The 21,731-nt window shown below is 39.4% G+C and overlaps 1 protein-coding gene across 3 annotated transcripts in view; it reads right to left on the reverse strand.

Annotated features, from left to right (window-relative positions):
* The window catches only part of RARS2 (arginyl-tRNA synthetase 2, mitochondrial), a 118,043-nt gene that overhangs the window by 49,076 nt on the left and 47,236 nt on the right, over positions 1-21,731 (reverse strand). For all 3 annotated transcript variants that reach the window (XM_060283882.1, XM_060283884.1, XM_030859465.2), the window contains exons 6-8: positions 17,225-17,280; positions 14,790-14,873; positions 11,952-12,028 (exon numbers count right to left, since the gene is read on the reverse strand). In XM_060283882.1, coding sequence (XP_060139865.1) covers positions 11,952-12,028; positions 14,790-14,873; positions 17,225-17,280 — 217 coding nt within the window. The remainder of the gene's footprint in view (positions 1-11,951; positions 12,029-14,789; positions 14,874-17,224; positions 17,281-21,731) is intronic.

Consider the following 21,731-nt stretch of genomic DNA (forward strand, 5'->3'; position numbering starts at 1 on the left):
AAAAATTTAAACTGTTCTTTAAATCTGCAAAGACCAGAAGAAACCAGGTGATTTAGGAAGAGCTTTGGGATAGTTAGCTTAATTATACTCCAAATTGGGCTCTTGAGAACTGTGTGGAGCACTCACTTCCGGAGTGTTTTTGCACCATCTGTCCTGGCTCGCTTAGTTCTGCCCCAACCCAATGAGAGGAGTGCAGTTGGATGGCTTGTTAAGGGCTCTTCCAGTTCTAGGACTGTGTGTTCATACAATCATTTTCCAGTCTCTAAAATGCAAGATTAATAAACGACATAAAAATATCAACACTACAGCTCAAGTAATATTGAAGTTATGCATTAGGGACTAGAAAGATTTTACTTACAAGTTGTAACTCACTTCCAGGGTGAAACACGAACAATAAATTTACTATCCTCATATTTTTTTCCAGAAAGCTATTAAAATAGCATGAAATAAAAATTGGCAAATAAACTACCAAAAAATATGAGGCCTCCAAACTCTTACAGTAATATCATCAAAATATCATGGCAGCAACATCTGGGTAGAAAAAGTGATTTTATTGCTGGAGAATACTTTAGGACAACCATAATGTGGCTTCTACCCACTAGATACTACCAACAAAAGGGACAGGGCATTAAACATCTATCTCAAGCTAAAAATGTCTCACCTTGTATAGACGGCTCATGTTAATTATTGGAATGGCAGAAGTAAATAAATCAGTACTCCTAAATAAAGGTTAAAACTACCTAATCTTTTTTTTTTTCCTCTTTAAAGTTGTGCAGAAAAGAGTTAACGTAGCAGGCCTGGAAACTGTTATCCTTAAAATGTGTTGTTTGCAAGGTTAGCCCTTGGCTGGCATCTGGGAACTTGAATTTTGAGAACGTTCCCACCAAGCTAACTGATAAGAGTGGCTCACGGTGCCTAAACTGTTTATGCAAACAATATGGTTTATGCCAAACACCTGCTTTCCTTCTGGAAGCTTGGAGTTTTACTACATGCTACACAGGGGGTGCCTACATATCAACCTCCAATCGAGGTTGATATGTAGGCATAGGTCAGACTTCCTGACCTTTGAATGACCTATCCATTGACAACTGCGTAACAGTCCAGCCTACAGGAGTAAAGATATATATGTGTCTATAAATGGCATGTGATTCAAAGTTAATCTTTCCCCGCTTCCCCCATCTCTCTTCCCGTCTCTCTCCAGCTCTCTCTCTCACATACACGTGTGTGTACATGTGTGTATTCAATTTCTAATCAAATATACAAAAAATATCCTTATTTTCAGAAGAGGAAAGGTATTCGTTTTTTATTTTTTTATTATTATTTTTTTTTGCGGTACGTGGGCCTCTCACTGTTGTGGCCTCTCCTGTTGTGGAGCACAGGCTCCAGACGCGCAGGCTCAGTGGCCATGGCTCACGGGCCTAGCCGCTCCATGGCATGTGGGATCCTCCCAGACCAGGGCACGAACCCGTGTCCCCTGAATCGGCAGGCGGACTCTCAACCACTGCGCCATCAGGGAAGCCCATTAGTTTTTTTTTTAATCTAGGACCCTAAACTCAAACAGCCAAACATTTAGAAATCTAGTAAGCGTTCAAAATATTGATAAGAATATTCTTAGAAAAAAATATCACCAGAATCTTTTCCCTTTCTTAACATTTAAAATAGAAATAATTAAAACAAAACAAAAAGCCCTTCCTAATTCCTGAAGAACCCTGGCATTGCAGCAATTTTTAGTGATAAACCAAACATTACTGAAAACCAACTGATACTATCAAACAATAGAAGAGCCTTAATTAGCACTTAAGAATCTGCTTGTAAACGCACTATATAAAACTAATAGTTAACATTCATCAACGTTTTAGAAAAGAAATGTGTTTTCCTTCACAAAGTAAATTTTATACTCTGCATTTCTGACACAGACAATTTTTAATCTACAGTTACCATGAACCCTCTACCCTTGGAAAGTATGCATTCTGAAGACAGCTCCCTTTTGGGGTTAGATCCAGACTCAAAGGGAATAAAAAGGAAATTTTAAATTTGGATATGATAAATAAGAGTGTGGATGAAGAAAAGTGTTTTTGAGGATGGAAACACAATTTTTCTTTTTAGTTACTAGAATGCAAAAGCCAGCTGTATTTGTTAGCGAGTAAACTAAATGTCTGAGATTTCCTGAAATGAGTATTAATCTTTCCTTTACACTAATTCTAGATGTAGTGATTGCCAAAAAACATATGCCATTTTATTTCTAATTTAATTGATTAATTATAATCAGCTCTCAGGATGATCTGCCCAAATGTAAAGAAATAAGTGTGAAAAAGTAGCAGAAAATGCTCTCACTCCCTCTTAGTCTTACTAAATTTGATTCTAGAATACCATTAGCCACATAGGCACAGCTGAATTCCTTGGTGCAGGGCTCTAACCCCATCTCTGGTTATTTTTGTCTTTAAAACTGAGAGTAACTGCTAAGGATGGTTAGCATAACTTGGACACTAAAGACCCTTTTATCTGAATATTTATTTGTCCTCTATCTTAGAATGCATTTAATTTTGATCTCATTTTTAAGAAAATAACATGTATCAAATTCATGATTATAATTCAAACAAGCTCATTTTTAGTTTCATGTTTCATGTATTGATCGGAAATTTCTCTGGTTGAGACCAATTCCTGATGTTAAATGAAATATTAAAGAAATTCAAATTAATATAATTATAATTTAATACATCAATACATCAAAGAGCTAATAAAGTCAAAACTTCCTAGGTAAAAAAATAACTCATTTGAAGTAATTAATTACCAAATTTCGCATTAGTACATCATTAGCAGCATATAAACAACATTTTACCATCCCTTCATCTTCTTTTAATGTTTGGAATCTCCTATTTTTTTATCCTCTGTACATACACAATAACATCCATGATATCTTACACCTTTATCCAAGGCTGATAATCACTAACTGGTAGATTACCACGCACTCGTGCCTAATACTTTCCTCATGCTGAAGGAAGTGTTTTTCATACATTTCAGTAGGGTGAGATAACGACTGAGCTCTTAACATGTATTCTGGCCTTGCTTGGTATTTCCATCCTTGCTCTAAGAACACTCAGAGGACAATGGGACACTGTAGTGCTGTCCCAGGGGAGTAGGGGTGAGGGAGAAAGGCACGTGGCTTTGTGGAAGATGGTCAAGAGCAATGGTGAAGCGGAGAAGCTGCAGGGAGAGAGGAAAGGAGAGCTGCCTAGACAGAGGAGGAGCTGAGGGAAACACTCCCGGGAACAGTAGAAGCTGAGCAGCCCCTCAGGTGCAGCAGGCCCTCAGAGGGCAATGGTTCACAGTGTCCCCACACAGGGAGGCTGGTCTCTGGGCCTGTGGAACTGGGCCACAGCAAGACCTCCAGGTGAAGTCTGTCAAACAAGCAGAGGCTTGGGTACCGGGCCTGTGAGTCAAGACCAATGTGGACTGAAGCCAAGAAAAGGCCTCCATGGCCACCCTGGGATACACATAAGAGCCTCTGTGTGACCTGGGAGGTGGGAAATCCCTAACATTGACTTAAGCTGAGTCCCACCGCTCTCAAAAGTGATGGCTGCGTTCCAATCTTGGTTTAGAATTTAAAAGCTATTTCTTGTAGGTAAGTGTTATAATGAGTAGAATCCACACCAAACATAAGTCATTTTTCCTGAAAAAAGTAAAGTGACCTAAACCAACAAATAACTTTTGAATTCAATTCTTTAAAAAATAAGAATTTTTAACTGCATAAATAATCCTATATATATGTCTAGAATCAATTTAGTCTTGAATTACTTTGAGAAGTTGTTTTGATATTCGAAAGCCAGAAAACACATGGTCTCTTGATGAATAGACACTTCCTCCACATTTAAAAAAACGGAAGTAAACATTATCACTCATCAGGTTGGTTGCTTTGGTCCTGCCCTATTTATTACTTTTTTTTTTGCTACTGATATAGGGAAACCCAGGGTGAAGTCTGTTATCTAATATTACCTAGTAATACATCATCTCTGACTTTCTATGTCTTTTTTATTAAACGCCCATCACTGTGATTACCTCAAATCCTTTCAGAAAGGGGCAGGGTAAAAATAATGAAATACTATTGGGGTCATTTTGAAACTTTAAAAATGCCAGTGCTACGGTACAGGACTAATGCATATTTTATTGGCATGATATTTACCTCTTATGAGAGGCTGCTCATATTTCAGAGGAATTCTATAGTTCGCAAAATCCAAATTAATACGCAACACCAATAAGTCAAGTTCTAAAACCTTCTAGGGCAAAAAAAAACCCAAAACAAAAAACCAAAAGCAGAAAAAGTGGCTGGGTTATACATTCTTAAAGGCACAGTGTTATCAAGGTCCATTCAAGTAGTTTAAATCTAGGAGGAACCCTGAGAAATTACTTTTAAAAATTATTAAGACAGATATGAGTAAATGATGACTCCCATATGCCCATGATTTAGATTTAACACTTACTAACTTATCATAAGAAATTACTTTCAAATACAAGTGGAAAGCCTTTTTGATAAGTATTCCAAAACTTACTACAAATGTTTTCTTTGAATCAATAGTGTGAATTTTAAACAGCAAATATATTATTTAACTCATCGGCCGATTCAGGGGGGAGGAACTATTAAAAACCACTTCCCATTTTGTGACAACGAATTAGAACAACTAAAGGAAAGGTTTCAAATGTTGGCTAACAAAAGTCCTAGGTCTGTGCACAGCATGGCCAGATGTCCTGGGAAAAGAATGACTACAGGTGCAGAGAGTAATAACACCCGTAATAAAGCATAGCACAAACGTGAAAATGCAGCAGAGAAACGACTGTAGGTGTATTTTCATCACAGAAAAGAAATACTAGAGGATGAGAAGGAAGATGGCGGAAGAGTAAGACGCGGAGATCACGTTCCTCCCCACAGATACACCAGAAATACATCTACGCGTGGAACAACTCCTACAGAGCATCTACTGAACGCTGGCAGAAGACCTCAGACCTCCCAAAAGGCAAGAAACCCCCCACGTACCTGGGTAGGGCAAAAGAAAAAACTAAACAGAGACAAAAGGATAGGGACGGGTCCTGCACCAGCGGGAGAGAGCTGTGAAGGAGGAAAAGTGTCCACACACTAGGAAGCCCCTTCGCGGGTGGAGGCTTCGGGAGGCGGAGTGGGGGAGCTTGGGAGCCGCGGAGGAGAGCACAGCAACAGGGGTGCGGAGGGCAAAGCGGGCAGATTCCAGCGCAGAGGATCGGGCCGACCGGAACTCGCCAGCCGAGAGGCTTGTCTGCTCGCCTGCCGGGGCGGGCGGGACTGGGAGCTGAGGCTCCGGCTTTTGTCGGAGCGCCGGGAGAGGACTGAGGTTGGCGGCGTGAACACAGCCTGCAGGGCGTTAGTGCACCGCGGCTGGCCGGGAGAGAGTCCGGGGAGAAGTCTGGAACTGCCGAAGAGGCAAGAGACTTTTACGTCCCTCTTTGTTTCCTGGTGCACGAGGAGAGGGGATTAAGAACGCTGCTTGAGAGAGCTCCAGGGACGGGCGCGAGCCGCGGCTAAAAGTGCGGAGCCCAGAGACAGACATGAGACGCTAGGGCCGCTGCTGCCGCCACCGGGAGGCCTGTGTGCGAGCGCAGGTCACTAGCCACACGCCCTTCCGGGGAGCCTGTGCAGCCCGCCACTGCCGGGGTCCCGGGATCCAGGGACGGCTCCCCCGGGAGAACGCACAGGCGCGCCTCAGGCTGCAACGTCTCGCCGGCCTCTGCCGCCGCGGGCCCGCCCCCGCACTCCGTGCCCCTCCCTACCCCCGGGCCTGAGTGAGCCAGAGCCTCCGAATCAGCGGCTCCTTTGACCCCGTCCTGTCTGAGCAAAGAACAGACGCCCTCCGGTGACCTACACGCACAGGCGGGGCTAAATCCAAAGCTGAGCCCCTGGGAGCTGTGAGAACAAAGAAGAGAAAGGGAAATCTCTCCCAGCAGCCTCAGAAGCAGCGGATTAAAGCTCCACAATCAACTTGATATACCCTGCATCTGTGGAATACCTGAATAGACAACCAATCATCCCAAATTAAGGAGCCCTGTGGATGAAAGGCTCTTGGTGCTGCAGCCAGGAGTCAGTGCTGTGCCTCTGAGGTGGGAGAGCCAACTTCAGGACACTGATCCACAAGAGACCTTCCAGCTGCACATAATATCAAACAGCAAAAATTTCCGAGAGATCTCCATCTCAACGCCAGCACCCAGCTTCACTCAACGACCAGCAAGCTACAGTGCTGGACATCCTATGCCAAACAACTAGCAAGACAGGAACACAACCCCACCCATTAGCAGAGAGGCGGCCCAAAATCATAATAAGTCTACAGACACCCCAAAACACACCACCAGACGTGGACCTGCCCACCAGAAAGACAAGATCTAGCCTCATCCACCAGAACACAGGCACTACTACCCTCCACCAGGAAGCCTACACAACCCACTGAACCAACCTTAGCCACTGGGGACAGACACAAAAAACAACAGGAACTACGAACCTTCAGCCTGCAAAAAAGGAGACCCCAAACATAGTAAGATAAGCAAAATGAAAAGACAGAAAAACACACCGCAGATGAAGGAGCAAGATAAAAACCCATCAGACCTAACAAATGAAGAGGAAATAGGCAGTCTACCTGAAAAAGAATTCAGAATAATGATAGTAAGGTTGATCCGAAATCTTGGAGATAGAATGGACAATAGAATGGACAAAATGCAAGAATCAGTTAACAAGGACCTAGAAGAACTAAAGATGAAACAAGCAACGATGAACAACACAATAAATGAAATTAAAAGTACTCTAGATGGGATCAATAGCAGAATAACTGAGGCAGAAGAACGGATAAGTGACCCGGAAGATAAAATAGTGGAAATAACTAATGCAGAGCAGAATAAAGAAAAAAGAATGAAAAGAACTGAGGACAGTCTCAGAGACCTCTGGGACAACATTAAACGCACCAACATTCGAATTATAGGGGTTCCAGAAGAAGAAGAGAAAAAGAAAGGGAATGAGAAAATATTTGAAGAGATTATAGTTGAAAACTTCCCTAATATGGGAAAGGAAATAGTTAATCAAGTCCAGGAAGCACAGAGAGTCCCATACAGGATAAATCCAAGGAGAAATACGCCAAGACACATATTAATCAAACTGTCAAAAATTAAATACAAAGAAAACATATTAAAAGCAGCAAGGGAAAAACAACAAATAACACACAAGGGAATCCCCATAAGGTTAACAGCTGATGTTTCAGCAGAAACTCTGCAAGCCAGAAGGGACTGGGGGGACATATTTAAAGTGATGAAGGAGAAAAACCTGCAACCAAGATTACTCTACCCAGCAAGGATCTCATTCAGATTTGATGGAGAAATTAAAACCTTTAGAGACAAGCAAAAGCTGAGAGAGTTCAGCACCACCAAACCAGCTCTACAACAACTGCTAAAGGAACTTCTCTAGGCAAGAAACACAAAAGAAAGATTTAAATATAAGACCTGGAACCATAAAACTTCTAGAAGAAAATATAAGCAGTAAGCTTTCTGACATTAATTTTAATCTTTTTTTTTCTTTTTTTTGGATATGTCTTCTCAGGCAAGGGAGACAAAAACAAAAATAAACAAATGGGACCTAATCACACTAAAAAGCTTTTGCCCAGCAAAGGAAACTATCAACAAAATTAAAAGGCCACCTACTGAAAGGGAGAAGATATTTGCAAACAGTATATCTGGAAAGGGGTTAATATACAAATTATGCAAAGAACTCACAAAGCAGAAAAACAAACAACCTGATTAAAAAAAGGGCAGATACCTGAATAGGCATTTTCCCAAAGAAGACATACAGATGGACAACAGGCACACAAAACGATGTTCAACATCACTAATCATCAGAGAAATGGAAATCAAGACCACAATGAGGTAACACCTCACACCTGTCAGAATGGTTATTACCAAAAAAGACAACAAATAAGTGTTGGCAAGGGTGTGGAGAAAAGGGAACCCTTGTGCACTCTGGTGAGAATGTAAATTAATGTAGCCACTATGGAAAACAGTATGGTGAGTCCCCGCAAAAATTAAAAATAGAACTACCACATGACCTAGCCTGGGGATTTACATGAAGAAAACAAAAACATTAATTAGAAAGATATATGCACCCCGATGTTCATTGCAGCATTATTTTAAACAGCCAAGATATGGAAGCAACCTTAGTGCCCATCAATAGATGTATGGAAAAAGAAGATGTGGGGGGTGTGTGTGTGTATGTGTGTGTGTGTGCATGCATACACACATATATATATATACACACAATGTAAATCTTGCCATTTACAACAACATGGATGGATCTAGAAGGTATTATTCCAAGTGAAATAAGTCAGACAAAGACAAATACTGTATGATTTCACTTATATGTGGAATCCAAAAGACAAAATAAATGAACAAGCTTAATAAAACAAAAAGCAGGATTATAGATACAGAGAAAAAAAAACCAGATGGTTGCCACAGGCGTTGGGTGTGGGAGAAGTAAAGAAATAGGTAAGGGAGATTAAGAGGTACAAACTTCTAGTTGCAAAATAAGTGCGTCAAGAGTATGAAATATACAGTGTGGGGAATATAGTCAATAACTATAACATTTTTGTATGATGACAGATTGTAACTAGACTTACCATGGTGATCATTTTGAAATGTATAGAAATATCAAATCACTGTGTCGTGTAAAAGTTGCTTACATAACGTTGTAGGTCAATTATAAATATAATTAAAAAAAAAAAAAAAACAACAACAGGGTTCTGAAGAACCTAGGGGTAGGACAGGAATAAAGACACAGAAGTAGAGAAGGGACTTGAGGACACGGGGAGGGGGAAGGGTAAGCTGGGACGAAGTGAGAGAATGGCACTGACATATATACACTACCAAATGTAAAATAGATAGCTAGTTGGAAGCAGCCGCATAGCACAGGGAGATCAGCTTGGTGCTTTGTGACCACCTAGAGGGGTGGGATAGGGAGGGTGGGAGGGAGATGCAAGAGGGAGGGGATATGGGGATATATGTATATGTATAGCTGATTCACTTTGTTATACAGCAGAAACTAACACAGCAATGTAAAGCAATTATACTCCAATAAAGATGTTTTAAAAAAAAAAAAAAAAAGAAAAGAAATACTAAAACTACCATATAATATCATTTCTAACCTGGCCAAGAAACCAGAACTGGGGGGATACTGATCATGGTGCAATTTAGAGGGATGTAGGCCACGAAATCTGCTCCTGGATGGCCGAAGCCAAATTCAAAACAAATACACCAGAAGGTTGAAACTGCCAAAACTAAACTACTAATTGTGCCCTTGGTACACCACTTCAAGGATGAAAGAAAGGAAAATGCTTTGTAAGTAATTACAACCAGTGGAAATGAATGGCTCAGAAAGGCATTCCATAATGCCAGTGGGGGGCGGTGCAGTGCAGTGCACAGAACACTCTGGAGCCAAACTGCCTGTGTTGGAACCTTGGGTCTGGCCCTTGGGTTCTTCATCAGTAAACTGCATAATAAAATAAGTTAGATTTTTGACCAATGATAAATAGGGTGTCCTATGATAGTTAGCCCTTCCTTGGAGCCATACAATAGGTTTCTTTATGCCACAACTTAAATGGAAGGGGCAAATTCATTCAAGCATTTACTGCAAGGCACGGTGTGTGAGGTTGCAGATAAAAGATCAGGAAGACAGGTCCTTCCCTCTCAAAGAGCTCCAAGTATAACTTGAGAAGGAAAAAATGGGTTCGACCAAGGTTCAGGTTTTCTGTTTAGGAACAGGGTAAAATCATTTATTAATATTTGCTTAATGCTCCAAAAAAAAAAAAAGGGAAAAAATTCCTCATTTATACTAAACGTTGTTGAAAGTAATCTACAGTGACAGCTGTAATTTTAAAATGCACCTGGGTCTGCAAAAATTAGCACGAAGATAAAATAACCTAGAGGCTGGGGCTTCCCTGGTGGCACAGTGGTTGAGAGTCCGCCTGCCGATGCAGGGGACGCGGGTTTGTGCCCTGGTCCGGGAGGATCCCACGTGCCGCGGAGCGGCTGGGCCCGTGAGCCATGGCCACTGAGCCTGCACGTCCGGAGCCTCTGCTCCGCAATGGGAGAGGCCACAACAGTGAGAGGCCCGTGTACCGCAAAAAAATAAAAAATAAAAAAATAACCTAGAGGCTGCCACTTTAGGCTCTGCATTTTCTCCATCCTGCAACGGAAGGAGGAAGAGAGCAGAGAAGTACTCTAAATGGATTTCTACCTTCTATTACAAACAGCAAGGTGGGTGTATTTGACTTGCCCTCTTTTGTCTATAAATACTGCTCAACTAAGAAGCTACTAGGCAAAAAAACACTGAATGAAAGCAACACCACTGTGCCTTGAGTTTCTAGTTATTCATAAAAGTACCCCCTGCCCTTGTTCCTTCCTTTTGTGTGTCCATCAATTAACAACCTCTAACAGAGACGTGTGATCTCCCACTTATGAGTCTCAAGAGGCAGGACACTGTATTAAACTGCATAGAAAGAAACATACGTTTAGGTTTCTATGGAGTTTAAGAACAAATTTTACTAAAATATTTAAAACATTATGGGCAACAAAGATTTACTATTTACAGGATTAAATTAAAAACTTCTGAGGTTGGGTGGGTGAAAGATGAGAGTGGTAACTCTCATATGTCAAACTGTACTCTAAATTCTTAAAAATGTTCTCTCAATGGCAGAAGGTCTCCAAGTGGGTATTTGTATTTCCTGCACCATGGGTTGTCTCTGGGGCCTGGATCTGACGAAAGGTTCACTAACCTCGTGGTAAAAAATACTCACGATTATTCAAAGTTTTAAAAAATAATACAGTAAAAATTCCAGGCACTAAGGTGGCAGGCTTTATAGACGACCGTAAAGAATTATTAATTTTTAAACTCTTGACTATCAATAAAACTCTTAATGGGAAAGAGAAAAAAAAATCTTTTGGTTAATAGTATAAATCAAAATGTAGGCATTTACAGTGAGAGTGAAGGCAAAGACTCAGGAGGAAATCACACACCTTTAAAGGTCTTTAAGAATCAGAACGTGTTTTGTTAATTTAGCTATTGATACAAAGCCAGCTGCAGGAGAAAAACAATTTAACAAAAAGGAAAACAATGAAGTGCTCTCTGTGGCTCTGGCTAGAGAAGTAAAACACTGTTTGGCAAGTGCTTTTCCTCATACACATTCTTAGTCTGATCCCCCGTATGTCACCAGCGTGGCTGACATAGTATCTGTGTTCCTTCTCGTCAGGCCTAGAAGCAGCAGAGATAACAACTGGGACAATGAAAAGGAAACACATCCCTTGAGATTAATTGGACAGGAAAGGCTTTATTAATGAACTCCAGGAAGGACTGAGGACAGAAAAGCAGAGTATCCAACGGACTAAATGAGATACAACAGAAAGAAGTTCACATTGGGCAAAAGGCAGGAAAAGGAGCTTAAAGAAAAATGAAAAAAGTGCACACAAATTCAGAGAAACACGTGTGCCTTCCCCCACATCAGAACAAGAGCAAAAAAGTACACACTCATGTCTTCTCAAGGTTAAATGAATTATACTTATTACCATGAAGAAAACTACAGTACATAACTAATAAAAACTGAAAGAGTTCTATGCTGAATATGTTATTCTGTGTGTTTATGCTAAGAAGTTTCTATACCTGGAGAAATACTGTCCCAAATCAACTAAAATACTAATAAAAGAAACACCTGGATTTGAAAATGAAAGGAACTCCCTAGTAAAATATAAGCAACATTTTCAATTGTTTTGGGTCCTTGTTTTAAGGAACAGTTTTTTGGTTTCTTTTTTTTAAACCTCTGGGATTAAAAATATGTTATGAAACTGCACTGTACTCTGAAAAAAGAAGCTGAAGCATTTTCGAACATTGTTTCTTGCCAACTTACTTCAAAGAGATGCTGTAAAGGATTGGACTGGAGTTTTTCTTCATAGCCAAACAGCTGGAAGCCAGTTCCCAAAAGACCTAGCACAGTAATCCGTAAATGAAAAGATTATACAATCGAACAGTAGAGAACAGTCATGGCAGGGAACAGGTACAGTTCTATAAAAAGATTAACCTCTCATAATTATGCATCCTGAAAATATTGCAAAACACACACTATCACGTTCTGCTACCTCATAAACTGACACAAGTCAAATTCAATATATTGAATCATAAATTCAATATATTGAAGAGCTCACTGAAATTAGTTCCACAGAAACCAAAAGACTATGAGCTCATCCAAGGCAGAGCCTGGGACTAAATTATCTTTATGCTAACGGTGCCCAGCACCTCCCTACAAGACACTAATAAAACAAGCATTTATTGAGCAGCTACTCTGTGGAAGGACATCGTGATACCAGGCACTAGACACTCAAAATCTGTGAAAAGAAACTGATGGGAAGTGTTTTCAAATCTTACTTTTTAAACTTGTAGGTGTGAAAATAAAACAAGGTAGGATTAGCTTAGTGTTACAATATTAGTTCTTAAATAACTGAAGATAAAACTTGAAACAGCCCTGATTACTTCTCCCATTCAAGGTGACCAAGAGACATAATGCTTTGATCTGGCCAATCTGCTTTGATTGTCTTTTATTTGCCAATTTTTTTTTCTTTTAGTCTTTGATGATAAGTTCAGAGTTCAGGGAAGGTATTAATTTCAACCTTTTAAAAAAAATAATAATTGAGGTTTGTAAGCTACAATGAAAATTCTTAGTATGGACTGTGAATATTTATACTCTTAATATATTTTGCTAAAAGATGACCACAATTTTGGATGAAAGGACAGATGCAGCCTGGGCCAAGAGTAATTTACAGGTAGTGCAATTACTTTAAAAACTAATCTGTTTCTACAACTGTATCAGTTACCTAGCTTCAGATCTAAAGGAGCAATTGCCACTACTGGGCCTTGTTGACGTACATTTTTCTATGTAGGCTCAGCAGAAAGTGGGATGTTACTAAACACGGGGTAGACAATCTTTGGGGCTTAGACAGGAGCTAGAAGGATGACTAAAACATATACCAGCACTATTCACTTTCAAGCAAAAGCAAATGTGATTATGATTCAGGGTCTTGGGAGTAGGGTGTGGAAAGAGTGTTCTAAAAAACAGAAATAGGAAAAGTAAAGGCCAATTCCATTTAACATTCAACCTAATACATTTTCAGAAACTAATTCTGTACTTAGGAACTGTCTGCCAACTTTTAATAGGGGATAGCTGAACAGCCAAAATTAAAACTCTTCAACAATGATGGTTATAATGGAAATGTTGACAGATCATTAACCATAGTAGTCCTTTAGGAAAAAACCACTACAATAAAATCCTGCAGCTAAAATGTAATGAATATTATAATCACATATTTGCTAATGGCTGTGAAATGCCTGAATAGGCCAAACTGATATAAAGAGGATGCCATCTATTAAATCTGACTGTTTAGCCTAGAGCCCAAACCACTGTGAACTGCAGGTGGGTTTATAAAATGCAGGGCATGTTTTCTGTTCCTCCACAGTGAATAGTAAGGGCACTGTTAGGTTCAAGTTGTACCCTTTTTAGGGTCTAAAAAGGATTCTAACTGAAAGGATAATATTCATAAGAGAAGGTCACGATAAATCTGTCTTCCGGAAACTGATTTCATTTCACTAGATATGGAACATAATAGTATCAGTGAACTCCAGAACTGGCAGTGCACACTGCACTTTATAGAAGCTTTAAAATGTTACGCAGCCTTTCTTTTGGAGTAGTATTGTGAAATACTTCCCAAGACAGATTCATTCATCATTCTGAGTGCCTCTTAAGTGCCAAGCACTACGGATACAAAAATAAGTAAGACACAGCCCATGCTTTCATGGAACATTTCACCTAGCAGAGGAGAGAAGCACACAAAAGAATTCAGTAAGAGAGAAGCCTATTTGAGCAGAGCTGGGTACTAGGAACTTGGTGATGTGAGAAAGTGGGCAAGGGTGTGTCTGGCTGTCAGAATGCTTTTCAGAGGTGACACTAGGGCTGAATCTTAAAAGGCACCTGGTAGCTGCCAGAGATTTTAATAAAAAGTTCACATTTCACATGCTACCAGTCCTTCACTACCATAGCAACTTCATTTATCCCGTCCTTCCACACCCTGATTACTGCAGTATATGAGCTACGAATGGTTCTGAGTAAACTCATGACATCAGAGATAATCTGTGGCACTGAACTGTTTGGGTCTCACTCTTCTCTTTCTCTCTTTTCTTTTTGACCCTCACCCTCACCGCCCCCCTCTGCCACTTGTACAATTTAAGGGGAAGCCAAAGTATCCCAGTTTGTTCTTCCTTTACACCACCGGCCCAGGGTACAACATTTCATATAGGATGGACCAGGGAGGCTGGACTTCACTAGTTTTAAAAATGGCAGGGCTGTGGTTGAGAAGGGTGTATACCTAGGCTTACTTTTTCTCTAATACATACTTCTACATTTAACTAACCAATGTAAGCTACTTTTCTTTAATAAAACCAAAAAAGTCTGTATTTATCAGGTCTCGTTCTGATTGTATGAAGCTTCCTTCCTGAAAACTTACTTGTATGGTGAGAATTACTCTAATAAGTAATATATAAGATTTATGCAAAAGAGCCATTAGGGGAAAAAAGCAGGTAGGAGGCACTACTTCATCCAATGGAATTCTGCCTGTATTCTGTCCAGGTGATTAAGTAATGAGATATTAAAAGAAATTAAACTTAACGATATGAAAAATAAAGCCTCAGATTTACTTACCAAACTGCATGCCCCAATCCCCAAGATAATTTATTCTTGTTACTTGATGTCCTAAAGCTTCTTTGAGATTTGCTATAAAATTTCCTAGTAAATCAATAAAATACACAGTTTCTCATTATCCATTTTGGTATAAGAACCATGTGCTTCTCTAATATCAAAGCATAACACAGAAAATTCTTTTGGCAAAATTTACTAACAATTTCTTTTTACTAAAACATTCATTATTGTGTTTTCATCTACGTTATGGAAAGGGAGTAAGGAATTATTTTGGAGGAGGTAGTTATTCTAAAGAACCTCACAATTTTCAACAACATTAATGGGGGTTAGGAACACATGTTCAAGTAATTGCGATTCCAAGTCAATTCCAAGGACAGAAAATAACAGAATCTCAGTAGTTAAAAAAGAAATATATAATTTGGCTATGTCCTAAAGAACCTAGCCATACCGATTTTTCTTTTTCTAAGTAGCCCATTCCACCTTCTTTCCATCATGAAGTCCATCCTCTCATGTTGCTCCCTAACTAACAGCACATAGCAGTCCAAGGCCTCCACCTTCCTGTACTGCTGATGCTGGTTTGACATTTGACCTCTATTCCACTCTCCTTCTGTGTGCCCTCACATACTGCAGAGGCTGGAAAGCTAAAAATAACACTCCCCAGAATCTCTGGCAGTTAGGGTTCCAGAAGTCATTTAGGTCTGGGCAATTTGATACACTTTGTACGTGATCTAGAAGGCAGAAATGAGGTGGAAAGGGAGCTACCTTTATTTTTTCTGACAAGCACAGTAGCGGAGACTTTGTTTTTTAGTGGCATCACTACTAGAGGTCCTAGTGTCCTGTCATCTAACCTCCAAGGGAAGTAAAAGATAGGGTATGGGTGGCCTCTTTTGCTAGTTTGAATTCTAGAAGGCATGGCAGGAGTAGTGGCAGTTTCCTGACTGTGGCAGTGGCAGTGATCGCAGAAAAGGCAGAATCTCCCTTGATGATCAAGTTCTATGGTATAGTTTTGTGAGTCATCTATGTCAGCTTAATCCAAAGCTTCTTCAGCACTCCCAACAACTTTGCAAACTATTCGATATCCCATAGTAAATTCCTTCCTGCTTTTACTAGAGTGGATCTAGTTTTCTGCAAATAACCCCTCGCCAATATGCACAGCTGACAAAGTACTACAGCTACTTCTCCAGTTTCCCTACTTCTAGATTTTCCCAAGGTATATGGTCTCAGCAACAGGATTCACCTTTTGCAGCTGGTACTCAGACTATATTCCTATTTTTCTTAGCACCTTAGTATCTTATAAGTCCAACTAAATGTCTGAACCTAGGCTTTTGGAATTAGACTGCCTAATTTCAAATCCTGGCTGCAATACTTACTAGCTGTGTGATTTCGGGAAAGTTACTTTTGGTATCTGAGTTTCCTCATCTATAATCAGCAGTACTTAATAAACCGGGCTATTGTGAAACTAGTTGAGATAATACATGAAAACACTTAACATGGTAAGTTTCAATAATTATCTCTTCCTGGTTCAAATATTTCCCTTAACAACTGTCAAACAACTATCATGTTCAACCCTATGCTTTTGACTTACTCATGTAAGACAACAGCTTTTCTTATACATTGTATTTCTTATATTCTTTTTCATCAAGTCCTGTCATTTCCTCTCTTAAAATGCTGCTTAAGAACTTTTTAACAATGAGAGCTGACTAGTGCCGTAACAATCTATGCCACAAATACTGATTTCTCCAAGTCTTTAAAGTATTCCAGTACGGAATAAATGACTTTCTTGTAAGCATGCAAAAGACAGATTTCTATACTGGAAGACAGATTACATGAGATAAACTCCAAAATACCTTCCAATTCTCATATTATACAATTCTAACTGCAGCTTTAAGATTGGGCTGCTACACAATGTCATGCTTTAAGTAAATGGAAACCATAAGCCTATTATACACTGAAGCATTACAGCCAAGAAGTACAACACTATAGTAATTTCTCTTTATTAGGATAGTCTTGTTTCAATTTTCAGTCTTGAAAACTCCAGTTAGTACTCACATGACGGAGACTGAGTTTCTTTTATATAACAAATATGAACAAAAAAATTGGGAGGATGACTATCAATCCCATATAACTGTTTTCATTTCAGCATCTTTCAGTTCTTCTTCATATGCATACATATTTTTAACAAGTTAAAATCAAAACATACATACCAGTTAAACCTGGTTTCTGAGTTAATCTTTTGGTTTTGAAACAAATTTTTTGCTATTTCTAAACCAATTTTTTCCATTTTTTTGGTGATATTTAATTAGCATTAAGCTCATATAAATTTCAACTTCTTTGTTTTTTGTCCTTTTGTTACTTAAGCCTTAAACCATTAGACTGTATCACCAAATACAGCCCCGAAAGGCATGCTCAGTATTTTCTGTGAAACGAATGACACTTACCTATGATGGTAGAACGCAAATGTCCAACATGGAATTTTTTGGCAACATTAGGTGAACTGCAAGATAATTGCAAAAGTTTACTTTTCTGTTCTAAGAACAAGAGTTCTAAAATGAACTAGGTCATAGCTCCATAGTTTAATACAATTGTGGACTAAAGCCTTTGGTAATTTAGGGCAAAGATAGCTAAAGATTAGACATTTAGAGCAAAGATAAATTAGATGTCAGAAAGAACCATCCTTAGTGAAAGTGATCCTCTGACTCATGAGGTAGTCACATAACATACACAGAAGTGGCACACTTAGGAAGCAGGTACATTTGAGGACTGATAAAAAGATGAGGAAATTCAGAGATATGTTGTGATACAAACAATGTACATTATTAGAAATTAAGTTTAGTGCACTACTTCTCAGTTCTTTAACTTCTTAAAAATTACTGAGGACCCCAAAGAAATTTTGTTTATACGAGTAATATCTATCAATATTTATTGTATCAGAAATTAAAACAAAAATATAGAACTATTTATATATAAAGCTTCCCAGGATAACCAGAAATAGGATTTGCCACTCCAAATTCTCAAGCAACACATTTATTACTCTTGGTGGTTGAGAGGTTGTAATCAATAATTTAACAATAGCAAATGCTTCTAGAGCACGCTCACTATCTGACAGGCACAGTTTGACATACTTTACATGCATTAATTCAGTTAATGCTCAGAAGAGCTGTGATGTAAGGTACTCTCATATTTGTGATGAGGGACTTGAGATACAAAAAGGAAAAAAGATAATGAAGCCAATTTGGCAATATCTTGAGGACTCTTGAACCTGGGTGATGAGCCTATGGGACTTAACATACCTTTCCTCTATTTTGTGTATGTTTGAAAATTTCGTAAGTTTTTCAATATTAAAAAAAGATATATTAACTAGAACACAGCTGGTTAAAATTGGTAAAGGGACTTCCCTGGTGGCACAGTGGTTAAGAAACCGCCTGCCAATTCAGGGGACACAGGTTAGATCCCTGGTCCAGGAAGACCCCACATGCCATGGAGCAACTAAGCCCGTGCGCTACAGCTACTGAACCTGAGCTCTAGAGGCTGCACGCCACAACTACTGAAGCCGAGGTGCCTAGAGCCTGTGCTCTGCAACAAGAGAAGCCACCGCAATGAGAAGCCTGTGCACCCCAACCAAGAGTAGCTCCCACTCACTGCAACTAGAGAAAGCCCGCGTGCAGCAAAGAAGACCCAATGCACCAGAAATAAAAATAAATAAATTTATATTAAAAAAGAAAAGTGGTAAAAACAGAGCTTAATCTTGGTCTGTCTCCAAAGCCTTGTTATCAATATTTCCCCTTTTAAGGGTATTACCATTTAAAAACTTGATCCTACAGATACCTGTGCACAATTGTGAAGTCATGAAACTATAAGGATACTCATTTAATCATTATTTAGAAAGAAAGCAAATGTTCTTCAATAGGGTTAAAACAACCAGCAAACAAGAAAGATATATAAAACACTGGTTTTATGAAACTAAACAACAGGACAGTGAAGGACTGTGATCCCTATGAGAACGTCAGCCAACAGGGTGACTCTTAGAACTGCCTTACTAGCAAATTCGGGAGATGTAGCTAAAGCAGAACAATCTATACCATGAAATGTTTATATTAGAAAAGAAGAAAGGTTTCAAATCAATGACCTAAGGCGCTCCTATAAGAAACTAGAAAGGGAGGCTCAAACCAAATCCAAAGTAAGCAGAATAAAAGAGAGTAATACAGATGAAGGTTAAAAAAAAAAAAAGACAGAGAAACTGTTAGATATCCTAATCGCAGTGGTGGTGATGAGACCTGGACATCTTTGACAAAACTCATCAAATTACATGTTGAAATATGGTGAACTGTATTGTACTGTATGTAATTATACCTCAATAAAGCTGATTAAAAAAATCTCCAGACAACAGAATACTACGAAACAATAAAAATAAGCCAGCCCTGGATGTACTGATATTAGAGGAATGTAAGCTACATTGTTTAAAGAAAAAAGCAAGGTAAAGAACAGCATATAATGTGTGTGATCTGTTTACAAATGCAAAGAATATCTCTAGGTGGGTAAGCAAGAAACTGGTATTGGTGAATGCCCGTATGGAGAGAACTGGGAAACTAGGTTAGGGAGTACACATCCTTCTTACTGAATACCTGTCTGTAATCTTTAAATTTTTAAAAACTAGGTATTTATATTATCTGTCTAATAATAATAAAAAAGCTTTCTCATAGCTTTTGCATTGTTTTAAAAAACTGAGTATAGTTGATTTACATTATAGAAGTTCCAGGCATACAACAGTGAATCACAACTTTGAAAGATTATACTCCATTTATAGTTATTATAAAATGTTGGCTATAGTCCCTGTGCTGTACAATATATCCTTGTAGCTTATTTTATCCATCATAGTTTGTACGTCTTACTCCCCTACCTCTACCTTGCCCCTCCCCACTTCCCTCTCCCCACTGGTAACCACAAGTTTGTGCTCTGTATCTGTGAGTCTGTTTCTTTTTTGTTATATTCATTAGTCTATGTTTTAGGTTCCACATATAAATAATAACATACAGTACTTGTCTTTTTCTGTCTGACTTATTTCACTTAACACAATGCCCTCCAAGTCCATCCATGTTGCTGTAAATGGCAAAATTTCATTCTTTTTATGGCTGAGTAGTATTCCATTGTGTGTGTGCACACACACGTGTGTCTTCTTTATCCAGTCATCTGTTGATAATACTTAGGCTGCTTCCATATCTTGCCTACTTCCATATCTTGCCTAGTTCAATAATGCTGCTATGAACATTGGGGTGCATGTATCTTTTCGAATTAGTGTTTTCATTTTCTTCAGATGTATACCCAGGAGTGATATTGCTGGATCATATGGTAGCTCCATTTTTAGCTTTTTGAGGAACCTCCATACTGTTTTCCACAGTGGCTGCATCAATTTACATTCTCACCAACAGTGCACGAGGTTTCCCTTTTCTCACATTTTTGCCAACATTTGTTATTTGTGGTCTTTTTGATGATACCTGTTCTGAGGTGTGAGGTGATATCTCCCTGTGGTTTTGATTTGCATTTCTCTAATGATTAGCCATGTTGAGCTTTTTTTAAAAAAATAAATTTATTTATTTATGTCTGCATTGGGTCTTTGTTGCTGTGCACGGGCTTTCTCTAGTTGTGGCGAGCGGGGGCTACTCTTCATTGCTGTGTGCGGGCTTCTCACTGCGGTGGCTTCTCTTGTTGCAGAGCACGGGCTCTAGGCACGCGGGCTTCAGTAGTTGTGGCTCTCAGGCTCAGTAGTTGTGGCTCGCGGGCTCTAGAGCGCAGGCTCAGTAGTTGTGGCACACGGGCTTAGTTGCTCTGTGGCACGTGGGATCTTCCAGGACCAGGGCTCGAACCCATGTCCCCTGTATTGGCAGGCGGATTTTTAACCGCTGTGCCATCAGGGAAGCCCCCCATGCTGAGCATCTTTTCATGTGCCTGTTGGCCATAGCTTTTGTACTTTTTCTTTAGAATTAGAAGAACTGAGTCTATCTAGGGCTTCACAAAACCTCCCTTGAAATCATCAATTTGCCATTTTCTACATTCCTGCTCGGAAGGGAATATAATGATACGGAAAATACAAATTCAATTCCTTTGGCAATCAAAGTAACTACTATGAATACAATTTGGACACTTTACTGGAAATTAAAAAAAAATCTTTCATGTAATTTCCTCAATCTTGTAAGAAAAGAGATAATATTACTCTTATTTTCCATACAAGAAAAGAGACTAGAGAAATAAACTGTCCCATCCAAGATGACTGAATCAGTTACTAAGTGAAAATTGGTACCCTGATCTCCTGGACTTCCATATTACCAGAGGTCCTCAATTTGTTTTTTGAGAACACTTCACACTGGGGAACAGCAGGGAGTGGGGAAGATTGTGTTGACGAAAGAAGAGGAAAGGCTACCACTGCTGACTGTGCTCCTGCAGATTTGATTTGAACAAAATAGGAAAGGCTGACTCTGTAGAGAGGAGAGAGGCAACAGTAGTTAGCTTCAATTCTTACTCTACCTACCACGTGGAGCCCAAGCCCAGCGGGGACAGTCATCTACGCTGGCACTTTATCACACTGCTCCTGGATCAGACAAAATATAGGGAAACCAACCACATATCAATATATCAGGGAGGCAGGAAAGGTTAAGGATACAGGATTTGGCGTTAGCTCTGTGACTATGAGCAGGTTCCTTGACCTATCATCACCATCATCATCTCAATATAAGGGGCAAGTTTCTTGAACACAGTGATTCTATCTCTTGCTTTGAGGGGAAAGTTGCCTGGTCTATTAGAGAAACTATGTAGTTAAAGAAATTCTCTCCTCCCACCTCTCTCATTTTCAGGACAAATTCAAGAACAATGTTTTCTATCAGTTTTTACCCTCTCCTCTACCTGTTTGTCTCTACTTTGAAACCACAATGATAAGCGCCACAGCAACTGGAA

This window comes from Globicephala melas, chromosome 14, assembly GCF_963455315.2.
Source record: "Globicephala melas chromosome 14, mGloMel1.2, whole genome shotgun sequence".
Taxonomy (NCBI): Eukaryota; Metazoa; Chordata; class Mammalia; order Artiodactyla; family Delphinidae; genus Globicephala; species Globicephala melas.